Here is a 24,031-nt window from a genome sequence, read left to right as displayed (position 1 = left end):
GTTGCATAATATGAGGCTTTGTACTAAAGGGCTCCCGTCGTCCTTTCCTTCACTGGGCTCTTGATTCTGACTCTGGAATATACCCTGTGCTTGTCTGCGTTCTGCCTCTTTCTGAATTTTAAATTATTATTTTTTTGGACTGGATCTGATAAACTCATTGTCTTCTGGTATTCACAACCTAACGAATTGGTCAGAGCTCATTTTGTATCTAGCTAATTGTGCGCGAGCCTCGTCTTGTGAGTTGAAAGCACTGATGATTCCCCCCCGAGCCCATGCTCACAAACAGACATAGATCCCCCGCTGTTAAGATGTACAACCTCTCTTGTGTAGATGGCCATCATTTTTCAAGCCAGCAGGATGTCTATGTTCTTGACGTCCAACGGCTCAATGCTGGCCTAGCTGCCATCTCCTCGGATCAAAAATTAGGCCTTTTCAACCCTGCGAGGCTGTGCCAAGGCCCCATCAAGTCGTATCCTACCAGTCATGGTAACCTGACATGTCTGAAGACGTTTGACTGGCAGAATTCGATTGTGTGCACCGCAGGTGAGAATGGAGAGGTCTCGGTATGGGATATGAGGGAGTCATCGAAGCCTCAGGTCGCCCACTTTGCAGGTAGGTACTTTGCATCAGACTTAAGTGAGTTGTAAACCGAACACCACTAACACGACATACAGCCAGTCAATCGCCCATTCTTTCTCTTGATTGTGATTCGAGAACAAACACAATAGCGATTGGCACAGAGTTCCAGAACCACATGGCGTCGGTGCTACTCTGGTACGTCGTTATCGCCTCATACCTGACTCCCTACTTAGAGACGCAAGAGTCCCTGACGCAACCGCAGGGATATCAGAGCCGGTCCGACGCAGAGGCTCCAATACGACGAAGTTCACAGTGACGATGTGACTGAGCTCCGCTTCCACCCCTCAGAGCCGCACATTCTCCTCTCAGGCTCAACCGACGGCCTCGTCAACGTTTACGACACGCGCATCTCCGACGAGGATGAGGTTGTCATCCAGACACTAAACCAGGGATCCGTCCATCACTCCTCGTTCCTTGGTAACACCGAGGTCTACGTGCTGACCCACGACGAGAAGCTCGCCGTCTACAGCGTCGCCGAAGACCACGGTTCAGGCGCTGCAGTCGTCGACTTTGGCGACGCGAGGAAGACCCTCGGTTGCCAGTACATCGCCAACGTGACGACTAAGGTTGACGGTAGTGGCGCCATTGTTGGTGCTGGCTCGCAAGAGTAAGTTGCTCCCTGCTAGATTTTGCTACTTCACTTTCGACTTCTATCTAATCTTGTCATTCAGCCGCCAAATCTTTGAGTTGGTGCACTTGTCGCGTACAACAGAGGGCGGTTGGGATTTCGACAGGGCGAACAGTGTTGGACTGCCTGGCGGCCACGGCGAAGAGATTGTCCGGTCGTTTTGCTTCTACGACGACGAGCAGGTCGTCTTTACTGCTGGAGAAGACGGCAACATCAAAGCGTGGAGACCCAATTAAGCATGAAACAGAAGAAGAAGAAGAAGAAAAAAAACCCCCAGAAAAAAAAAAAAAAAAAAGAGGAGTTGAGCGAATGATGCATTTTTTTTCTCTTGAAATCTGTGGTTCTTTTCGCCTGGGTATCATTTGCCTTCTTGCCCCTAACCAAACTAACGGAGCCGCGCGACACTTTTAGCCGTACTTGTCGTGTTTCCCCTTTACTTTCAGCATAAGCAACTGTTCGTGATAGTCGCCCTCCCTCCTCGCTCTCTTCAGTTTTCTCACTTCATCATCCTCGAGCCTACGGCCCACAGCCTCTTCTAGTTCCTTACGACTGATCTTCTCCTTTGCCTTCTCCTCCTTGCTTGCTTTAAGCCGTGGCTTGAACCTTGCCTGCATTCTGATACGCCACGTGGTGTTGAATGTGATGGACTCCTCATCGCCGCGGACGTCAAACGTCGTAACGTTAGACTTCGGCGGCTTGACGGTGAGGAAGGTGTCGCGCAGCGTCTGGATCTGGAAGGTGCCAGGGGTGTCTGCTGTCGCGATGATGTTGAACGATTCGAGGGGCGACACGGCGGCCGATGTCGCGGACAAGACGCCGTTCTTGTCGCATCCCAGATACCTGCTGTACGTTAGAACCCAGGCCTCATTGGGGACCGGCCACTTCTTCACACTTACTGCCCGTGATGGCCCTTGAACCTGAATTGTTCCGTCCCTGTTATCCTGTTCGCAACCCACACTTGTCGCACGTCGTGCGGCTCCGCCGTCGCCGGGTTCGCGTCGACGATATTCTCGATCCCCAGCGTAAACACCTTGCCGACGGCGTCGCATGCCAGTGCGGTAGGGGGGTCCGTCGGCAGCACGAACATAATGGGCCCAACGACATCCGGCACAGCATCGGCAGCCACCCAGCTATCGTCATCGTCCGCATTCTCTTCCGTGCCTACGGCACTGTTCGTACGGATAACCTCGCCGCTATGTACATCGCGCTCCTGGGCCTCAGCCTCCGTGCGCTTTCTCTTCTTGGGCTTCTTGTCGCCCTTGAACGATAGGGGTTTGACCATACTTGGGTTTCTCTTGTGTGTTGCGTCTCGTTTAATAATTGGGTATCGATGAGGAAGGTAGGTTGTTGATATTGTGCGATTTTCGGCGGCTCCGGTGCTGAGTCTGGCAGCTTCGAGAGGTGAACTAGCGATGGGAAGCTCCAGTACTCCGTGCTAGGGCAAAGAATGCCTGATGGTGTGATTACGTAAGTATTGGACAGTGCCCCTCCCCCACCTCGAGGACCGTGTCTGGCAGGTGGTATTGGTATTCGGACATCTTGTCGATGCGCCCACGGTTTGATCGTTTATTCTCTCGTTTCGTTGTTTCCCAACAATACGGACTTGCACTAGGACAGCCATGATGGTTCAGATCGCGCACCCAGTCGTTGTGTCACTGGGCGACCTCAAGCAGGGTAAGTGAGTCCCATGGCTCCATGAATCGGAGCAATAACTTACATGTGACAACCATATTGCAGGCAACATTCCCTTTGAGACGCTTGAGGAAGCTTTTGGGCCGGAATCTTTAGGTATCCTGGTAGTTAAAGATACACCTCCCGAGTTCAGTCACTTGAGACACCAGACACTGTCATATGCTTCTTACCTGGGCAATCTGCCCGAACATGAACTTAGTATAGAGATGAAATTCCACCCTGCTGCAGGATCTCTTACTGACATATGATCAGAAAAGCTAGAGAATGAAAAGGCCAAATACCTAACAGGCTGGTCTTTAGGGAAAGAGACACTCAAGAACGGACAAGTTGACACGTTCAAGGGGTCATACTATGCCAACTGTGCGTTCTACGTCGATGCCACACTTGACTGTGCCAAGCCAACCACCGAATTCAACACGGATAACTTCCCCGAGTACCTGTCGCCTAACGTATGGCCGGCGCAGGACGTACTTCCGGGGTTTAAGCCTAGCCTCGAGAGCCTGTGCCGCGTCATCATCGACACCGCGGTCCTCGTTGCCCGGGCATGCGACAGATACGCAGAATCCGAGATACAGGCATATACCAAGGGTTACTTGGAGCACGTTGTCAGCACGTCCAACACGACGAAGGCGCGCTTGTTACACTATTATCCGCAGACCCAAGAAGCGCTCTCTAAAATCGGTGCCGCCGACGATGACTGGTAACATAATCTCTCCAAGCGGCCTCCTGGAAATCCAGCTAACGCGCGCGGGGGGGAAGGTGCAGCGTTCATGTCGATCACGGATGTCTCACTGGTTTGACGTCGGCCATGTTCATCGACGAGAACGAGACGCCAGCTGCGGTACCAGAAATCACAAACGACAAGTCTGCAAGCCTGCCACCGCTTGCCGAGCTAGCAACGTCACCCGACCCGGCTGCTGGGCTATACATCCACTCGAGAACGGGAGAGACAGTTCAAGTCAAGATCCCGCGGGACTGCATTGCATTCCAGACGGGGGAGGCTCTCGAGCGCATCACGGGCGGCAGGTTCAAGGCGGTTCCGCATTTCGTGAGGGGCGTCAGAGCGTCAGTGAGCGACGGCCGAGTTGCGCGCAACACGTTAGCAGTTTTCACTCAGCCGAACCTCGGCGAGGAGGTCGACATTGAGCAACACATAACGTTCGGCGAATTTGCGCGGGGCATCGTGGCCAAAAACACCGTTTCTTAAGAGGGGCGGTGGGGTTCGATGCGAGAGGTTGAATGAGACCAGCGGACATTACGGATACAGCAAAGAAAGACGAGGGGTCGGCTCTTGAGTTGTTCCGCCATAAGGAGGGTCCAGAATCGGGTGAAGCCGACTCGCGGTATGGACTTGTCAAGTATCAGGGCCACTTGGTGGGCCCGCGAACATGGAGCCACCAAGGGCCCCGACAGGCCCGGAGCATGCTGCATGGTTTGGTTTGTTGACAACTGCGCCAAGTCGAAACTGGAAGCCGTATGCATACCATGTTGTTATGCTAGTCCAACGGGATACACAGTTCACTAAGAGATAGCGCATGAGATTGGTAGAATTGCGTGATGTTAGAGGCCTTCTCCATGTGCCCAGTCAGCAAATTTTCGTGACCGCTTGCATCATTATCTCGCAAAACCTTACCATCAGTTGATATTGCGAGGGACAACTCTGTTGTTAGTTTGAGCTACCCCGCCCCTGCATGCTCCAATGGGAGAGGAGGGAGCCTTTTCGTCATCACCCAGGGCTGCTGCACGTAGCGTAGCACCATCTCTGTATCGACAGCAATAGAAGGTAGATGAAGCTCCCTTGGCCCATCGTACTAAACCTGGGTCGACGCCCAGCCATCGTCACACCCTCATCCTCCATCAAGCCAATACTCACCGACAGAGCCACCACTTCCACAACACACCGCCGACTTAGCACCACCCGCCCATCCCAATTCCACTCCTCACCACCCACAATGGCCGTGCCGCCCAAGTTTGCAGCCCACAAGCTGACCTTCGGCTCCCCCAAGCCCCTCGCAGATGGCGTCCCCTCGCAACGCCACACCATCGAGCTCTACCTCGACTACGTCTGCCCCTTCTCGGCGAAGCTGTTCAAGACCTTCTACCACGAGGTCATCCCCGCCATCCGCGCGAACCAGGCCTGGGCGTCCAACGTTGAGATCATCTTCCGCCAGCAAGTCCAGCCGTGGCACCCCTCGAGCACACTCGTCCATGAGTCGGCCGTCGCTGTCATCAAGGTCGCGCCGCAAAAGTTCTGGGAGTACAGCGACGCGCTCTTCAAAGCGCAGAAGGACTACTTCGACGAAAACGTCGTCAACGAGCCGCGCAACGACACCTACCGCAGGCTGGCCAAGCTCGCGGCCTCTGTGGGCATTGACGGAGACAAGGTGCTGCAGCTGCTCCTCATGTCGGATAAGCCTCACGGCGACGGCGCACTGAACGCCGGCAACGGCGTGACAACCGACTTCAAGGTGCTCATCAAGCTCGCGCGGTTGACGGGCGTGCACGTCAGCCCGACGGTGCTGTTGGACGGATACCCGAGCAACGAGATCAGCTCCGGGTGGACGCTGGACCAGTTGAAGGAATGGCTGCAGAAGAACATTGTTTGACTTGGAGGAGATGCTCGGCGAGCCGCAGGTCAGGGGCATCGGGTCTAAAAGAGATGCGCGGCCGGTTAGTTGGAGCGCTCAACCCTGTGTGTGGAACGGCCGACTATGATGTAAGTGGCCTTGAGTTAACATTGCACCCCGACCAGTCCGTAATTCAAGAAGCTCAAACAAGTCGTTTCGAGTGCTTCATGGCGACAACTTCTCGTTCGATATCAGTAGACCCATCACGAAGTGTTAGTTCAGGGATGAAAGACGGTTGAAACAGTTTATCGAAAAATGTTTCGGCGAGGGGATGGCAGCTAAGCAGGTAATTTAGACATGCCGCGTCGCGTAGAGGGGGGAAAAAGTTGGGCAGGGCCCGGCAGCGCAGTGACCTCACCCACCACGGCATTTTATCTCATCAAACTCTCCCTCTCCACCTACCTACCCAACCCGTCCACAACCACTCACTCTTCACTCTCACTCTCACCCTCGTCCCCATGGGCATCCATCACAATGCCCCTCCTCCGGCTGCTCCTTACACGTGTCTCTCCGTCGAGAGCACAATCCCTGCCTTCCCTAAGGTCATGCACGCCCCGCGTTTTCCTTCAAAAATCTTTTCAGTCCCGACAGCAATGTAGTCCGAGACGGCCCTTCGCCTCTGCCGCCCCGAGCCCCGGACCTCGGACCGTGTCAAAACCCGCCGGCGCCGGAGGCTCTGCCCGGCCCGGAAGTGACGGTATGTGTATCATCCCATGATTTCTACCGTTCATTCGAGCGACCCCTCCCTCCGAAGCGAAGCCGAGGGTGGAGTTCCGCATCTTGCCGTTACAGACGCTGATTGTATACTTACCTACGCATTGACAGAGCTGCCCGAGAGACTCCTCATCTACCACGCCGGCACCGGCCGGACAGCATTCCTGGCCTTCTGGAAGATCACGAGCGTCTTCTCGTGTGCCTTTTTTTGCCTCGTCGCCGCGCCTAACTACATCCGCACTGATGACAAGACGCTCATCGAAGCCGCAGGGCGTAAGTGTGCTCCTCGTGCTCATTTCACTCACCTTCTCAGCCCCTGCCTTACCTATTCTTCCTCACAGCCCCCTTTTTCTTTCTTTCTTGTCTGTCACAACCCACACCCAAAACACCGTCGTCTGTTTCTACCGCCTGAACGCCAAGGCCCATCAATCAAGATGTTCCTCCGACATCGCTAACAACCACCTAGTGGCCGCCTGCGGCATCATCCCTCTCCTCTTCGTTGCCTACACCTCGGCTCCCTTCGTAACCTATATTTACCTCCGCCTGCCCCCGTACGCGCGGCAGTCGCGCGCCCTACTCGAGCGTTACGTCCGCACCCTCCCGCCGACGGCCCAGCTTGAGCTCGGCACCATGGGCCTCGCCACCCGGCCCAGGACGACCCTCGTCTCCGCCGCCAACCTCCGCCCCGTCTCGCCGCAGGCGGCTGGCGGGGGCCTTGCGACGCGCCTCGGCCTCGTCACGCACGTCCGCGATGTCTCGGCTCTCATGGCGAAGCGCAAGTGGCACCACTACCGCCCGGTGAGCCGGTTCGGCATCCGCGAGGATGTCGCCTCTGGTGGTGGCGCTAAGAGCGGCGGCAAGGGCGCTACCTACGGCGTCAAGGATGGCTGGGTCTGGACCATTGTCCGTGAGTCGCTGGGTAAGCGCAAGTAAGTTGTCCTGACCCGAGACCCCGCCGGGATGCCCTGTCCGAGCGGCATTGTGTATGATTCATATAGAAATGGGGTGAATTGTAGGATTTGTGTATATTGGGTGTATTTGGCTTGCCTATGGTGTCCGGCCCAGAGAGAAGAGAAGGACGTGAAGACGACAGCTCCCTGTATATTTTCAGAGACCCGGCCCCTCCTTCCAAAGAGACATTCGAGTGCACTAGTCATTGTACAGGTAATTTACTTTGCATTTGCCGAATTAAAAAATAGTAACCTAGTGTATCATTGTATATCAGCTTGCCCATTATAGGAATGCAGTGGAGCCGAGAGGCGACGATCAGCCTGAATCATGTTGTCGGGTTGCCGCCGCCATCGATGTGCTGTTGCCTACTACGTAGGTACGCAAAATTGTAGGTATGCCGCTCGGTCGCTGACACAAGCCTTACCTGATATGTATTTCTTTTCACAAACCGGCCCCTTCCCTGGAAAACCCCTGTGCGCCGCATGCCTGCGTCCGCCACATCACTCATCGCTGGCAATGACGTCCCCTCCGACAACCTCTCGGTCGCCCACCCCCACCTCCGGGACGCCGTCGCCGTCGCCATCGCTGCCGCCACCGCCGCAACGGCACTGTATTACATGGCCCTCGATTTGCGCAGGCGCCGAACGAACCGTCTGAGCTCACTGGGGTTCCCCATCTTCATGTGTTAGCCCTCTCATACAATAGAGGCCTATCTTTTGTAACCTTCTTCCAGGCTTTTTAATCTGTGACGGGAAAATATTGAAGGGCGAAAGGGAAACGAACGACACCTGCCCTGCGTAAGGTTAATGACCGATTAAAATTGTGACGCTGCGGCAAAGGACAAAGGCCACAGACAGACACCACCAAGCCCGAGCAGAGGGGCGACACAGGAAGAAGGCTGTGTCATGTTTCGCAGGCGTGGGTGTCGAGTCCCAAGACAGATCGATTCTACGTGTACGGATACAAGCGCACACAACGCATACGACAAATTCTCGGCCACGCCGATGTCCCAAAAAGAAATAGGTACACAGGACGAGGGGCAGGGGTGGCCGTTGTTTCATCAGAAGAACGGTGGGGGGGGAAGAATAATTGGGATGAAAAGAGACCGGATCCGGGACTGTCGTCGGCCTTAGGATGTGGCACAGGGAAAGGAGGATAAGAAAAAAGAGTGAGGCACTTGGGGGTAGCACCTGCCTGCCGCGTCCAAGAATACCGCCTTTTCCCACCCCCTCACCCTCCCCCTTCCCCCCTGTTCATCGTACCTACCTACCCCTTCTTCATCCTGCCTTACCTGCATGCCGCGCTAATTCCCATTGTCGGAAACGCGTTAGGGGAACCCGGCATGGCATTGCAGCAACACCGAAAAAAACGTGCCATCTCAAACCTTGCATAGTAGAGACGCCGGGATCTCACCATTGCTGGCACTTGACTGCTGAGCTGACGAAAAGGGAGGAGACGTCAACATTCACACCCCCCTCCCCCTCCCCCCTCTTTTCTCGAAAGGGGACGTTGTTGTCCAACGTGCATCTCCAACATCTCCAACAAAGCTCCCTAAGGCTGGCTGCCCAGGTACCTTATCTATCTAGCCCCGGCCCCGAAACATGAGACAGAGATGCCCATGTTACTACGCTTTACGCCTGCCTACCATCGCGTAACGCCGATCCGACTAAACTAGGTACCCGGTCCGGCCCCTCTGATCCATTGAACAACGACTGTTCTCGACCTGTCCTTCAGCCGAAAAAGTAGGCCTTTGCGGATGCAGGGCTGTGGCACGTAAATCTTCTCCCCTCCCCCCCACCCCCGGGGACACTCAAAACGTCGGCAAACCACAACGGCATCGAAACAGGTAGGCGTCAGCAGCAAGCCATAATAGAAGCTTCGGCTCCAGCACACCTGTTGCATTCTTAGGTCCAACCCCCAACGGTTCCCAATCCGATCGATCCCACATATCCACCGCCCTTTTTTTCTTCCAATCCAAGTGTGAGGCTACCCACCCACCAATTTCACAGCTCCCGCTTGAAGCATCCGACATCCGGTCCCGGCGTTCCGCGCCACATCTGTTGCATCGCCGAATCCCCCACGGCGTCTCTCGGCGCGGGCTGTTGACAGGTCAGGGATCCCAACCGCCAAGTATATATATTTGGAAGAGTCAGTGGCAGCAGATGGCCATTTGTTTTTATTTTTCAAGGAGTAACTACCCCCCATTGGTAAGCTCGTTCCCCTCAACGTTGCCTAAAATGAAAGTAAGCCCCATCGTGACCCCCCATGCGGGACAGATGGCTAGTCCGCATTCAAGTTGAGACCATCTGCATGTATAGAGTTCCTTCAGCTCGAAAGTGCGGTTAAACGAAGCCGGGGCATGCCCAACATTAGCCACAGCGGCCAATCACCCTGGTGGCTGGCTTGACTTTGCGACCGCTTCTGGGGGTTCCTTGACACACCTCTTCCCTGCCAAGCCGGGATACACCAGCTATTGCCAGCTCGATAGATTCCCTCTTTTCTTGGCCAGAGGATAGTCACGGCGTTGTGTCATGATGTGAAATGCTGAGATGCCCGCAAATGTGGTATAATGACCGTACTGACTGGTCCAGTCCTAGGAACACAACTTTTGTCTCTCGCTCTTTCTTCTCTCTTACATGTACTTTGGGGTTTCCATGGGTGAACAGTAAGCAAATAAGGCTCGTTTCAGTGCCGAGATGCGTGCTGTCCGTCGCCCAGCTAGACAGGCTGCGCCGCGCTGTCAGTTCAATCAAAAGAAAACATGCCAAATATAGTAATACAGTCCTGAGTACAGGAACAGGACACCCGCCTCGTCTGTTCTTTTCCATCCTCGAACCGTCCAAAATAAAGTTAAAAAAAACCACAAACGCCTCTTTGATGTCCCCGTTGTCGGTTGGGGCCATGCTTCTGAATGGCATGAGTGACGCCGGTGCCCAGCATGGATCTTCAACCGTGTTTCCCTTCCCCTCATTTTCATCGTAATCGTGTACATGTATTCGTCGCGAGAATAAACCGTGTATGAGGCCAAGGACCGTGAGAACCGAAAATCCAAGATATGTACGTATGAATCGATTTGCCGCTTATTTTGTGGCAGAGATGCTCTGCGATGTCGTAAACCCGTGCCGTGTCGATTGCAGGACAACCCTGTTGTACCAAAGTTGTGGCAAAGGATATTCGATGTTTGTTGACGAGGTTAGATAACTTTGGAAATATCAATTTTCATCAGCTGCTCATCGCCGCTTCATCATAGGACCACTGCCATCGTAGTCCCAGGCCCGCTTCAGACCGCCTTCGTAGACACTAGCTACGGACTCTTGCCACATGGCTGGCGAGACAAATGTCTGCACTGGCGCTGCTGAATACTGCTGCGCCATTTGTTGAGAGACCACTGGCAGAGTGGCATTGACAGCCTGAATGTCTTGAAGAGATGGAGCTTCGGGTGCACCTGAAGATGGAGAAACACTAAGCGAACTGGACTGGGGAGGGAGCGTCGAAGGCTGTGGTTGGACCTGAGGCGTACCGAAAGACGTGTTCCATTGCCTTGAAGATTCTGTAAGAGGACTATCTCGCCACAATGGGGTACAGCAAACTTACTCAAAAATACGTGCAGGATTCCAGGCCGGCGCATCTGAAAGCGACATCGATTGCTGCAACCCCGGCGCTTGGGAACCTTGGTTGGCCATCATGACGAGCGACTGTATAGCAGGCGAGTCACCCTTGGTATCCATAGGCCCGGCAGAAATAGGAGGTGTAATGGGGTGGCTGGTATAACTGACTTGAGAATGCTGAAGGTTCTGAGTGTCCAGCTGTTGACCCAAAGACGTGGTGCGACCCATACCAGGCCTGTAACCCCGAGGAGGACTGGAATGGTTGGACGACTGAGGGCTGCCGTAAGGGAAACTTGGCTTGAGTACAAAAGGCTTTCTGGTATCAGCAGAAAACGCTTCGCGTACTGCGTCCACTTGCTTCTGAAGATCCGCCATTGGCCAAGCCGTCATGACCCTCTCAAGGACTCGCATGTGCCGTGTGAAAAATTCGCGAGCGTCGGTGTTCAGATCGGGATCTGGCGAAACAACAGCTACCTGAAACACCACCGCGTTAAAACAATGGTTGATAGAGAAGCGCAGGAGGGAGTCTCACCAAATGCAGAACAATGCAGCACAGTCCGCAGTAAACGGTGAAACTGAACCCGCGAAGCATGCATTGCAGGCCGGGGAGGCCAAAGGAGTTCAGAACCGCCTCCTGCAGCCGACAGAGTGCCTTGGCCGCCGAGTAGCAGATCATCATATGCTGCTTCCATTGACCATCCTGTCCGTTAGGGTCGAGAAAGTTGAGCTGAGGTCGATGAAGCAGAATCAAGGTCAGGTAGTAGTAGGAGTGCATGTTCCCGATATATGGCGACGAAAGCCACGGCGGCGAACCGTCCGGAGGAAAGGTAACCGATAGATCTGCGGGGAGGTCGTTCAACCAAGCGTTTAGGGCCGGGTTGAGCTGCACAAACTCGGGATCAACGCCCCAGTCCTTCGTCTTCTTCTTCTTTAGATGGCCGTAAGCAGTGTTCATGCGGCTGACATTGCGAACGACTCGTGCAAAGTAGGTAAAGTTACGGGTGATGTGGTACTCGGAATCGTCGCCGCCCGGGATGGGACGCGGAACACTGAAGTCGATGGAGTCTAGCTCGACAGCAAGATCGGTTCGTCCTACGATAATCAGTAACTCGCCCGGTATAAAAAGGACCAAGAACACCGACCTTGAGGTGATCCAATCATGGTTTCGCAGACAAAAATTGCCTGCCAAATCCTACTCTTCATCTGGCATTCTGTTGGAGAAGAACCACACGGCCGTCCAAGCTGGTGGTCCGAATAATGCTCGTCCAGGCCGAGATCCTTACCCATTTGCACGCACTGCACGATCGTCATCCACGAACGGTAATAGTAGCCGCGCTTCGGTGCTGCTTCCCTGGCTTTCAGAATGAGCAGCAACGCCTGAAGGGTGCTGAGTCTCGGTACGTCCATGAAAGAGTCAGCATGTTCTGCTTCATGTCAGTAACAATCCGAAAGGATGAAACGGTGGGTCCGTACTCGTCGCCAAGGCAAGCCATTGCTGCCCTTGAGCAGGATCGTCGGCAAGTCTTCCCCCCATGGCAAACAGGGCTTCGACAATGAGAGGTGATATGGACTCCCGGTTGGTGTTCCATTGGTGATAGAACACGGTCTTGCTAAGAACGGGCACATAAGGATGCACATGGCTAAAGAATAGGTCGAAATAATGCATGACAGTCTCCTCGTCTGGCATTAATTCGGGGGGGATGCGAATCTTCAGACCAGGTCCCGAGGTGATGGGCGGTAAGGGAGTCTTGAAATCTTCGGCGTCTTCAACGGCTGGCTCCTCGTCATGGAGGAAAGAGGCTTTGTTTCTCAGGTATGGCGCTACAGCAGCCCGTTAGTTACCAACGTCGGGGCAGCAAAAGGATCGACATACCTGTCCCCGCCTCATTGACCTTCAGTGAGCCGAGAAGGTCAGCCAGATCGGATTGCTGATAGGAGCCGTCTTGGGAATATGTATCGGGAGGAGAATCTGGATGTGCGCTATGCTGAAGAGGCGGCGTAGGAAACACATTCTGGCCGGTGTAAGGCTGTTCCATCATCGACACCGAGGGGGACACCGTGGTATAGTGCAAGTTATGCTGGTGGGATGGCTGCTCAGAGTAGTGAACAGACGGGAAGATGCTGGGATCCGAATATGCACCCTGAGCAGCAAACATGGACGGGTTGGACTTCTGCCCGCCGGGCATCATCGACTGTTGCTGCATGGAGGCTTGATGGCGGAAGCTATCTTGCAGTTGAGAGGGCGTGGCGGCGAATTCATCCCTGCCAGGCTCGTAACTGTCGGTGCCATCGTACTGGCCATTGGGACGAACACAATGAAGCTTGAGCCTGATGCACGCTGAGCAAGGCCAAGTGTTTGTCGTGGCCGCATCGCACTTGATCTTCCTTCTCCTGCATCCTTCACAAGCCCTCATGACTGAAGGAATGTGGTTAGTTCATGTCCAGTTGCGCGCTGCTCAGCGGCGGGGGAGCGCGAGCGTACCCTTCAATCGTTTATGACGATTGTGCTCATCCACGAAAACATAGTCTACATGACGTTGGTTAGACGGGACTGCATGGAAAAAAGCCCAGTTGGAAAAGGGTGGAGGTAGATGGCGCACTCTTCTGGGTTTCCCTCTGAGGGAACTGCTGCGGCGCAAAAGAGAAACTGCCCATCTGGGAGCTCTGAGGCAAGATGCGCCTCACGGACGGATCGTTAGACATCTCTGGTTGGATCGCGGGTGGTTCGGTATGCCTGGTAGCGGTGAGGTTGAAGACGCAGTCTCTGACGAAGAGCGGAGACAAAGAAGCAGCAGTTACATTCAAGCTCGCTGCTTGAAGGCTGGGTATGCGTGGTTGGCGCCGACCGTCTCGGCCTGGCCGCACACTCGGCGGGTCTTTCTTGCTCTCACTCTCACTCTAGGTGAGCCTTTAAGTCCGGAAATCGTTGGCGACTAAACAGTTGTGTCTTGTTGAAAACAGTTGCAGAGGGGAGGAGGTTGAAGGAAAAGAAAGCACCCAGAGGGGAGTTGTGTCTCGAAATTCTATGGGAGCGCGAGCTGGGCTAGGAATTATTCGGATTGGTGGGTGATGATGAGGGGGGTACGCGGGAGAAGGTCAAGCCTTATTATGAATGGACGACAGGTCCCGTCGTGAGGCGTGAAGGGTTGACGTGGGTATGCCTGGACAAGGAGACGACCGGGATAAGGAACAAGATCTGGGCTGGGTACATTGGCGCAGGCAGGGTCATCACTGCACCGCTAAGGTATAGGAGACGGATGTTCGATGATGGGTGCGACCAGGAGTCGGCAGAGGAGAGAGGGCCGGGTGGACAGGGTATGCTAGGAGCTGTGAAGGAGAGGAGAAACAGAAGAGGAGTGGGGACAAGAGAAAGTGTGTGTATGTGTGTACAGGGTTGAGGACAGGGTTGTGTGAAGGTAGTCGAAGTGTTGTTGTAGGGTAGTGTCGTCGTAGGGTATTGGCGACGGAAACTTAGGAGCGCGGTGTGGATAATGAGTGAGCGCAAGAGACAGAGGGGGCAGGGCAGTGAGCGCACCTCTATGCGTGTGTGTACCTAGAGAGAGGAGGGGTGGGCGGGCAGGCGGGTGTGAATATCCAGGTGGATGCGGGAGTGGGCGAAGGTTTGGAGTGGAGGGTGGGAGGTCGCGCAATGCGGCGACAACGTGAGCGGCAGCGCAGGCACACAGCAGCAGGAGCAACCCCAGGAACGGTACCTGTGCTAAGTACTATCTATACCTAGTCTGCCAACCTTGACAAAAGCTGCATCAATACCAGCACAGGCCAGGCAATGTCGCTCAGGACTTGGCAGAGGAGAGAGGCTTGGTGAAGAGAACTAACACCGGTACCTAGTAGAGATAGGGGGGTGTGAGAGAGGGAGAGGGAAAGGGCAAGGAATAGAGCGTGGCATTGCAGAACGGGATACAAGGAAGGACAGCATCGAAACACAGCAGCGTCAAAGACCCTTCTCCATTTGGATGCAGTATAGTAAGGATCTCGCCTTGCCTCCCAGGCCGGGCCCTCCGCCTCGCCTTGCCTCACGTTAATCGACGGGTCGCCGGAGCCGGAGCCAGAGCCAGGCCAGCGCACAGGGCAGCATGGCTAGTCTAGAGGCCAAAAGCCTGTCGCGGGCCGAATCTGGTAGAGAGATGAAGGATAGGGCCTGGGGTTGCGAACGTTCGACGACCGACGACACGGCGGTGAGGACGACGACGACGATAGATACCTGCGCTGTACTGCCTATTTTACTCTCCTTTACCGGGCCCGTGGCTCGATACTTGCTTTGAAATTGGATCCGGCACGAGGGAAATGGCGTGGACAAGAGAAAAGAATTAGCTTCCCTATGCAAAGCAAGGAAGGGCGTACCCACACCAAGCCGGTGAGAGCCTGCATCCCCGGTACATTAGGTAGTGTAGTTCTGGTAGACTACGCTCATGAGAGCGATGACAATGAGGAAACTGGCAGACACACAGACAATGCAATCCGAGCAGAAGAAGAAGAAGAAGAAGAAGAGATGGACGACGGAACATTCTGTTTCTTTTCTTGGTTCAGACGGAGAAGACGGGCGGGAGTGGGCTAGGTTCGAGCGATGTCACAGCCAGGGCAAGGCGGGACGGTCAATTCAGAGCCACATCCTCCTTCTATCGCATTTGCATGCCGTAAGTCTGTCGACCTCGTTTCGTCGCGGTAGGGCAGTTCGATTACCCAGGGAGTGATAGTCGACGTATGGCCAAGGCCATTGACATGCATCACGGCAAGGGCGTCAGAAATCTAGAACCCACCTAATTCCCGGGACACGGCCTTAGTGGACCAGCTGAGTGCGTCTGTCAAATGTAGGCGCACGAGGCATGCAAGCTACCTTGACTGTTGCTGGAAGTAAAAGTCAATTGAGAACAATAAAAAAAGGGATTCATGAGGCGAAAAAGCAGTGGCGTTTGGGGGTTTGACAGATACGCGGGCGACCAATGCCGCTGTGAGGAAATCCTCCTCATCGTGTCAGGTTGGCCGCGAAGGGTGAGAAAAAGAGGAGCGGTCCAGCTCCAGCTCCAGTAAATCGTACCGGGCCAGATGAGAGATACTGCAACGGACGCAACAAAGGCGCCTCGCCTAGTCGTCATGCTACGGCAGGGCAGTGTCACGAATACAGCGCTGGGGCCCACACTGCGCGAATAACCTTTGGGTATGTACAGAGTACCTTGTCTGAAATAGCAAGCCGAAGAATATGGCAGGTAACCCCCCGCGCGGCAGCTGAAGAGTTGGACCTGTCCGTTCTTCTTTACTCCAGGGGCCGCAAGGGGGGATATGCTGAAATGGCGGTGGTGGACAGCACTGCCAGTTGGGTCAAGGAACTAAAGAAAGAGAGGTGGGTGTAGGTGTCACACATTCGCCAATGTCCCATGTCATCATGACAAGCGGCCATGCTCATTCGATATTGATATCGAATTCCAACTTCCGTTCTCCATGGCGCATCATGGATGCGTTCCCATTATAGATTGCCTCTGGCCGAGGTTTTCCACACACTCGAGAGTCGCACGTATCGATGCCCATATTGGCCTCATGCCGGGTACCTCGAGCCAGGAGAAGCTTGGCTCACGGAAGCCAAGGTATCTTTTGAAAGGTCTCCATCCTGCCTGTCGCAGCAAGCACCCCCGACGACAATGGCCAGGTGAGATGCATGTCTGGCTACTCTCCATAACAACCACCTTGCAAAGAGCTCCTGTTTACAGAGTAGTAGGGTCGGAAACAAACCAGCCAGGTGGATTGGCATTGGCAAGGCGCAAGGCAGAACAAGGTGTGTGTATCCGTTCCCGTTCCCATTATTAGGCTGTTGCCGTACCTTACCCGTCCTCGCGCCCCTGCGTAGGGCAACGGGTGGGTTGCGGTTGGAGGTCTGTGGCAGAGTTTGAGAGCAGGAGGGCAGAACGGATACGGAGGCGATACCTGAGGTTTCACCCCATCTTATCCTGACCTGGTGTGGACGGTTTCACCAACAAAGGTGGTTCTCCCAGGAGTCCACGATGAGCATCCACGACGGGGGGAGTGGGAGGTGGAGAGAGAGCCACGAGGCCCCTTGGCTACTTAGCTGTACAGGAAATATGTTCAGATATGTTAGCGGAGACTCTGCTCGGAAGTCTACTCCCTTGGCTGGGCGTGAGAGCAACGGCAAGCTCCTAATGCCAGTGTAGGACATGGAACGTTCTCCGACAGAGTTGTTCAGGGTATTCTACAGCGATGGAGGCATGCCATTACAGCCGGATCTTGGGACCAAGGGCTAGTTCGTCCAGTTTAACCGCCCAGGCGCCCTTAGCCTAAGACCATGGCCTTTGGCAGACGTTGTCCCGTCTGCCGAGGTACCAGCCAGGAGAAGAAAGCGCCGGTCGAAGACCGGTCGGCGGAGGCAAAGCGGGAGGAGGCGGCCGTCACGCCTTGGGCGGAATGTCTCTTGACAGGTGGGCGCCGAGGTAATTAGAGCTCGAACAAGGCCCCGGTGCCCAGAATGTCATGTGGCGTCCCTGGTGTCGCTGCACGAGCTAGTGCGCGATGGCTACGAATAAGCATGCGTACTGTACTGTAGGTACGTCGGTTCGTGTGATAGCGCCCTGTCAACGTTGTCAAAGGTACGAACATGTCCAAGGCCAAATAAACACTGTGCTGCGCCGTGCCATAAGCTTGCATGGGGCCCGTCGGATGGGATGCGCAACAGTGACATGGGGCTGAGTGAAAGCTGACGATCCATTGGTACGGAGAGACGGCATCTGCCGTACCGCGGTAAGGTACCTCAGTTGCTGTGTCGCGACGTATGTGAGATGTTGCTTCTGGCGCGGTGCATGAGGGACTCTACCGTCTACACTGGTTAAACTGAGATACCGCTAAAATTCTGGCTAACGGCAAGCGGTATAGCGGCCCCCGATCAGTTGAGCCTATTATAGAAGGCGGTCAAGCAGCACACTCAGCCAGCCAGGCTTGAACCCAACCTTCCTGCTGACGTACGTGACTAGCCCCTACTTTTGCCAGTATCTGATCGCTGTTTCTGCCAGCACGCTATACTCATCACAGCGGCCGCTATACCCTTTGCCGTTAGCCCGATTTTTGGCGGTATCCCAGTTTAACCAGTGTAGACGGTACCTACCTGTAGGTACCTACCTAGTTTACCACGTTATGTTTCCACAGCCCAAGGTAGGTAGGTAGATAGGCAGTTTTGGATTGACTGCAGGCGTGAAATATGGGTTCAATTGTCTCCACTACCCGCTTACCTTATCATTACAGGCCGGCTCGCACCTGCCCTAATCCGTCTGGTTTTCTTTTTCCCCCCAACCGACTAAGATAGTGCTTGTCTTCCTATATCACAAGCTACAAGGACTACAACTGGCACTAAGGAGCCAAGGATTGAGAAGGAGCCCCGCCGCTATTACTTGCCTCCAATGCTAGACTGGGAATCTGAGCCTGCCAATCTCATCACTCTGCAGATTTGGTCTGCAAGCCTGCCAATGGCCACACACACACACACAACACACACACACACACGAAGCCATGGTACTTGCCCACTCCCTACGGATTTACGGATATCCGTGAGGTCTCTCTATGGTATTGCACGAATACACTAACAACACTTACCTACCTCGGCCCGGGTATACAAATGACAACACAGCGCAGAGGGCCATATATGGTTATTGTGATATAGGTACGTACTGTACCCTTCATCCTCTAGGTACTCGGCAGCTCTACATCTCAGATGTGATAACGCATCTTACCTCGCCGACTCGTGGCAACAAGCTACACTAACTAGCACTCACCATACCTCGTCCCTCAGTCGGGCCTGATCCTCTAGTGTACTACGTACATGTAGCAAGTCGGGCTCGTCCAAGATAGGTACTCGTGTCTTACCCCGCCTGGCTTTGGTTCCCTGTCCACTCCCCCCTTTCCCCTCCTCACTTTCGCCCAACTTCCAACCGCTCCATTTCGCCAGGATCAGCCTTCCAGTGGATGCCGCTCGCATGGGACCTGGACCACCACCCCTACTGGGATTTGGTTCTGGAAGCCCCCCGTCTGAGTATGTACATGGTACAAATACGCGTACGCGTTAGGTACCTAGGCATATTGAAGGCCCATCGTTGGACCATTGATGTGTGCTAGTTCCTTCATAAGTGTACGTACATAGTAAATTAGGCAGGTACCTACTTACTAATCATGTATGCACTATAGGTACCTACAGAGTATGTACGGTTAAGGCTTATTCTCCATCTCCCATCTCCTCATTGTTCCGAGGAACAGGCTGTGCCCATTAACAGCATACGGCTCTGGCCAAGCAAGTGCAAATCTCGTTGGAACGTATCGTCACCCGCCCCAGATACTCCGTACTAAACTACAAGGTAGTGGATAACCAAGGTCGTAGGAATGTAACATTGCACCAACAGTATCCTGGTCGATATGCCTACTACTACATCAAACAATCTCCTCAATCATCAGCTTTGCCATGCATGTCCGCTCCGTCGTCGATGGATCGATGCGCATTACGTGCGGCGAGACTTGGACACTTTGCGTTAGGTTCCTGAGCCCGGCGGTCAGCCATCCCTTCTTGTCACCTAATCGAACCGTTTTGTGCCTTTCAAGAAGGTTCAGGCCTCTCTGTCGCCTTTCCGTCCTGGCGGCGCGAAACCAAGTGGCACTCGCCCAAGCTAGTGTAGGCACGCGTCTCCCTTTCAGTCTGCAGGTACGTACTTACGGGCTTGCCAGCCTCCACCTGGTTCTGCTCCGCATGCCATCCGTCCGATGTTTTGAACCTTCCGATGTGGATCCAGTCAGGTGTGGCAAGAAACGCCCAAGAACTTCCCCCGTGTTCGCTCATTATCAAACACCCCATCTTATCATCCACACGCTTAGAGGTACTAGGTATCAAGGCATTACACCACCCGATCAGGTAGACCGCTCGACAATACCAGACGGGGCTGAGGGAACCAAATCCGAGCACGACGGATTAAAGGGTACCAGAGTCTACGCTAATGTCAGATATCTTATCGATGAGCAACCAGCTCTGTCATCCTCAACTACAACAACAGGCCAGGCGTAGGCCCAGCCCTTTGAGTCGGAGCACAAAACACAAACAGCTAATGACAAGACCAGGGTATATGTTGTATATTGCACTCATCCCTCTAGCGTCTGGGTTTACAAGGAATGCTAGACGCATTATTGGATGTCGCTATATTCACTCGTGGCGCAGAGTAGTTGGCGTGATGCCGTTTGGTAGTAATAGGCTTATTGTTCTCGGTATCCCACGCGGCAACCACTCCTGCAACCCCTGACGCCGCAAATGAAATACCAGCAGCACCGGCCAGTCACGAACTCACGGTCAGCAGGGGGTCTGGTCCGAATAACAGAGAGGAGGAACTGGTAGGTAGTGTCATCATTCACGTGCGAAAAAGTTTAGCGGTGGCCACTTGGTCCAGCAATATCACAGGCTTTTGGGATGGAACCTACCGAGGAACCCGACACTCACCACCCATGCCTTGAAGCCCTGCAATGGCCTGTTCTGCCCGGTCGAAGTTGTCATCTACTGCGCAGCGCAGCCTCCTCCTCCAGCACAGGATCAGCCCACCCACCTCTCCATACCAAGCTTGATCTGAAAGGAATTCGTCGTTCATAGTTCATCGTTCTGCGAACCCATTGGCCCTCTTGTATTTGGGCATCCTTATCGAATATCAAAGGAGGCTTCGATGCACCGAACTGGCGCAATGGTGGTTTCAGGCCTCATCGGTCGCCCTCCCTGCATCCTGGGCTGTGTGTGCTTCGGATCCGAACTCTTGCCAATGAACCAGGCGCCTAGCCCTGAGAGCGAGCATCTATCACGTCTGGTTGTTCCTTTTCGCACAATCTGTTCTTGAAATCGTTCGTTCAGGGGGGGCTCCTGCTCTCCGCCCCCAAGATCTCGGATGAGCGTGGCTGAATGGACAAGGGTAGGGGGCCAAAGTGGAGGTATTTTATGGCGACACGGCAGGGCGTGTTCACAGATAGAACGGTCCGAATGGATATCCAGTTGCAAAGCCCGATGTCCACTAAGGTGCTGCTGACCCATGTTCAGTCAGCATGTGGTAGTGGTGTTCGTGAGTCGCATATGGAACACTTGCCGACAATGTGGCGATTCAACAATGCAGAGAGCTGATGATGGTGGCGGCGAAGACAGCGACAAAAAGATTGGCCGAGTGCCCGTTGGATAATGAGGAAGGTGGACATTATCAAGCTCACCACGAATATTGCCATATACCTACCTAGGCACGTGCCGTATGTGCGGCGCGGAGGGGACAACGGATGACTCGGCCGACTGTAACGGTTACGGCACCTGGAAGGCCAATCCCGTCCGTCCACTCTGGGGAAGCTTCAAAGAATTCATCCGAGCACAATCATACACTGTATACCGCTGAGTCCTTCACAAGATTCAACGCCCGACCCAGTTGCGACAAGAACATCGGTATCTAGTAACCGCCCCAATAAGAGGAGATATTCCGGGGCAGATGGCTTGAGTAACATGACAGCACAACGGCAAATAACACACACACACTCTCTCTCTCTCTCTGCGGACTCCCTGCGGATTGGGACGGGTGATTCCCCACGACAGCTGCCAAAAGGTACGAAAGCGTGGTTGGAATTGTGAGTGGTGTGAGCGGAGCTTCGATGAAGCGCTTCTGTAAGGCTTGCCGACCAGGGTTGTGGCGTTGCGAAATCGCGTCTCATCTTGTTCTAATGCTTCCGTCATGCTTCTGGCAAGCTTCGAGAACAACGAGAGAAGGCAGTGCGTGCTGCGGAACGCCATATCTCACAAAACCACCTAATCAGTACGGAACACACACACCATTAAAAGTCCGCCTTGTGAGTCAAAGTAGATTGATCCTCCGAACGACAGGCGACCGAGGCCATGGGTTCGCGACCACGCGAACGGCGCATTTTACCAATGGAACGGCCCAACGTGACCTTGGGCATTAGTCTTCATTAGACCCGTCCGAAAAAGAGATGAGAAGGGTATGAAGTCACAATGGGACTGCTCAAGCCGCGCGCAGTCCATCGGACTGGGCTGGAGATGCGAAAGAGTAATTTAACCTTTAACATCTCCCCTTGCAGGTTGGTTCTTCTCCCCCCCCTCTAGGCCAGGGTCTACCTACGCGTAATCAGCCTTACGCTGCTGCTACCACGAAAAGGCCAGGCGCCTGAGACGATCTTCGCTCCAGAGTGAGCATTCGTCCGAAGGTGTGGTAACATGGGGGTGGAAGGGCGGTGCGGAAAATGGAAGATTCACCGTCCTCCAGGCAGGCTGTCATTACAGATGGCATGCAGGAACATACAAGTCCACCAGGGCACATCCGCGGGGCCTAGGGTGTCTATGGGGGTGTCTTTACAGCAGAGGGTCCTTCGGAAGGGTTTGAAAGGGGGTGGGTGGGATGAAAACAGACATCATTCGTCCTCACTTACTGTCTTGTTCCACCAAGAGGTTATTCTGAATTTATTGGAGGATCATCGATAACCCTTTTTTGGTGGATCGCTGACGACACGGGGGCGGGAGGAGTGCGGCCCATACATTCGACGACCAATTCTGGAAAGTGAGGAGCAATATTGGAGGGTGCTTTCCTCATGATAAAATTGGCGATTCATGCATTGTACCACTGAAGGCGCGATAGCTTATATAATCCCCGTCCGTTGCGGGGTTGTATGGGGCCACTTGACCAAAAATATTGATTCCCTCACGGCCGGTCATTTCTTTCCCATCCACAAGCCATCCACCAACAAACAAGTACGTCACTCAAGAAAGAAACCCATACTAAGAGTGAGTGGCAAGGAAAGTCGAAAAACGGCATCTTCGTATTTCGAGCCACAAGCGACGAGAGGCCACCGATTAACATCATCCCAGAGTTCCATCCGTCGCTACCGAAGAGCAGGGGGGCAGGACGGAAAGAAAGGTACCTTCGACAAGGCTACCTCGGTTTCTTTGTCGGGCTGGTCTTTTTTTCCCCCTCTTAATCCTGTCACATATTGGGACTTTTGTGGCAGCCCGAAACGTACACCGAGATCGCAGCGGAGAACATTTGGGGATCGCAGTTGATTGCGCTTGCCGGGGTGGCGACAGAAGCCACCGACTTGGTCATTCCCCCCCCCCACCTCCAGGCAAAAGATATCACCGGAACATTCTTGTCGCTTGACGCCATGGACAAAGATCTTGACAACGCGAACCCGACCATTCTGAGCGCGGCTCAGCTGCCGACACGTCAGAACAAGCGCACGGCGCCCAAGACCGGCCCCGAGCACATGTTTGACGACATCATTTACGCCAAGCCCTGGTACCTCAGTCAGCCCTTCTGCGACGATGAATCGCTATGGTCTGACGCCGACACCGAGCTTGACAAGTGGGCTCCTGAACCCATCGACGAGCAAGAAATCTATGGTGAGGCCTCCCCGTTTCCTTGCACCTGCCATCCGTTCCATTGCATCGTTGCGCTCCTGGAGGAACATCGTTGAGTCACGTTGTGGTTCACAGCCTTGTCTGTCATACGCCTATCATCTGAGGGAGCAAAGCAAGGCAAGCGCCACTCCCTCGCCTGTCGACCACGTAGAGCCAGCCGTTTTCTGGTACCCATGCATCATGGCATTGGCATCTACCTGCTTGATGGATGTGTGTAAGAAGGTCATCGTCACGGCGTTGTCTTCTCACTCAGCACCCCAAAGTGTGTCATTCTTCCGGTCCAACTCGTGGTCGCTGCGCATTCCCTGTCAATATCAGCCCCCCAAGAGGATCACACAACTAACGTTTCATAGACTTGATATCAACAATCTCTGATCCAGAGCACCCCCTCTCCCTGGGGCAGCTGGCCGTCGTTAATTTGCCTGACATCCACATCAGCCCTCCTCCCCAGGCGGGCGCCATGGACCCCAACAGGCTGGTTCGGGTTTTGGTTGAATTGACGCCGACCGTCTCACACTGCTCCCTCGCCACCGTGCTCGGCCTCGGCGTTCGCGTGCGCCTGGAGAAGGCATTGCCTCCTAACTGGCGCGTGGACGTCAGAGTCAAGGAGAACGCGCACGCCCAGGATGACCAGGTCAACAAGCAACTCAGCGACAAGGAGCGCGTCGCCGCTGCGCTGGAGAACGATACCCTAAAGGGGGTGCTCGACAAGATGCTTGAGACTTGTGTCTGA

At 54.3% G+C, this 24,031-nt stretch overlaps 8 protein-coding genes across 8 annotated transcripts; 6 read left to right on the top strand and 2 right to left on the bottom strand.

Annotated features, from left to right (window-relative positions):
- Positions 1–308: 308 nt before the first annotated feature.
- GLRG_00666 (WD domain-containing protein) lies at positions 309–1,503 on the top strand (the record flags this gene model as incomplete). Its single annotated transcript, XM_008091351.1, has 4 exons — positions 309–612; positions 675–774; positions 842–1,246; positions 1,311–1,503. The coding sequence occupies 4 exons, from the start codon at positions 309–311 to the stop codon at positions 1,501–1,503; spliced, it is 1,002 nt and encodes a 333-aa protein (XP_008089542.1).
- A 171-nt stretch (positions 1,504–1,674) lies between these two features.
- Positions 1,675–2,549, bottom strand: GLRG_00665 (uncharacterized protein; the record flags this gene model as incomplete). The annotated part of the gene is made up of 2 exons (XM_008091350.1): positions 1,675–2,107; positions 2,164–2,549. The coding sequence occupies 2 exons, from the start codon at positions 2,547–2,549 to the stop codon at positions 1,675–1,677; spliced, it is 819 nt and encodes a 272-aa protein (XP_008089541.1).
- A 340-nt stretch (positions 2,550–2,889) lies between these two features.
- GLRG_00664 (uncharacterized protein) lies at positions 2,890–4,166 on the top strand (the record flags this gene model as incomplete). Its single annotated transcript, XM_008091349.1, has 4 exons — positions 2,890–2,941; positions 3,005–3,157; positions 3,212–3,659; positions 3,719–4,166. The coding sequence occupies 4 exons, from the start codon at positions 2,890–2,892 to the stop codon at positions 4,164–4,166; spliced, it is 1,101 nt and encodes a 366-aa protein (XP_008089540.1).
- Positions 4,167–4,911: 745 nt separating this feature from the next.
- Positions 4,912–5,565, top strand: GLRG_00663 (uncharacterized protein; the record flags this gene model as incomplete). Its single annotated transcript, XM_008091348.1, has 1 exon — positions 4,912–5,565. One exon carries the CDS (start codon positions 4,912–4,914, stop codon positions 5,563–5,565), a length of 654 nt encoding a protein of 217 aa, XP_008089539.1.
- Positions 5,566–6,060: 495 nt separating this feature from the next.
- Positions 6,061–7,233, top strand: GLRG_00662 (uncharacterized protein; the record flags this gene model as incomplete). The annotated part of the gene is made up of 3 exons (XM_008091347.1): positions 6,061–6,283; positions 6,412–6,573; positions 6,767–7,233. 3 exons carry the CDS (start codon positions 6,061–6,063, stop codon positions 7,231–7,233), a joined length of 852 nt encoding a protein of 283 aa, XP_008089538.1.
- Positions 7,234–7,733: 500 nt separating this feature from the next.
- On the top strand, positions 7,734–7,940 carry GLRG_00661 (uncharacterized protein; the record flags this gene model as incomplete). The annotated part of the gene is made up of 1 exon (XM_008091346.1): positions 7,734–7,940. One exon carries the CDS (start codon positions 7,734–7,736, stop codon positions 7,938–7,940), a length of 207 nt encoding a protein of 68 aa, XP_008089537.1.
- Positions 7,941–10,481: 2,541 nt separating this feature from the next.
- Positions 10,482–13,562, bottom strand: GLRG_00660 (uncharacterized protein; the record flags this gene model as incomplete). The annotated part of the gene is made up of 8 exons (XM_008091345.1): positions 10,482–10,791; positions 10,846–11,333; positions 11,392–11,951; positions 12,002–12,283; positions 12,333–12,680; positions 12,733–13,275; positions 13,342–13,386; positions 13,460–13,562. The coding sequence occupies 8 exons, from the start codon at positions 13,560–13,562 to the stop codon at positions 10,482–10,484; spliced, it is 2,679 nt and encodes an 892-aa protein (XP_008089536.1).
- A 9,480-nt stretch (positions 13,563–23,042) lies between these two features.
- On the top strand, positions 23,043–24,031 carry GLRG_00659 (uncharacterized protein; the record flags this gene model as incomplete). The annotated part of the gene is made up of 2 exons (XM_008091344.1): positions 23,043–23,280; positions 23,652–24,031. 2 exons carry the CDS (start codon positions 23,043–23,045, stop codon positions 24,029–24,031), a joined length of 618 nt encoding a protein of 205 aa, XP_008089535.1.

The sequence above is a fragment of the Colletotrichum graminicola genome (genome assembly GCF_000149035.1).
Source record: "Colletotrichum graminicola M1.001 genomic scaffold supercont1.2, whole genome shotgun sequence".
NCBI lineage: Eukaryota > Fungi > Ascomycota > Sordariomycetes > Glomerellales > Glomerellaceae > Colletotrichum > Colletotrichum graminicola.
This window is presented reverse-complemented; position numbering and strand designations above follow the sequence as displayed.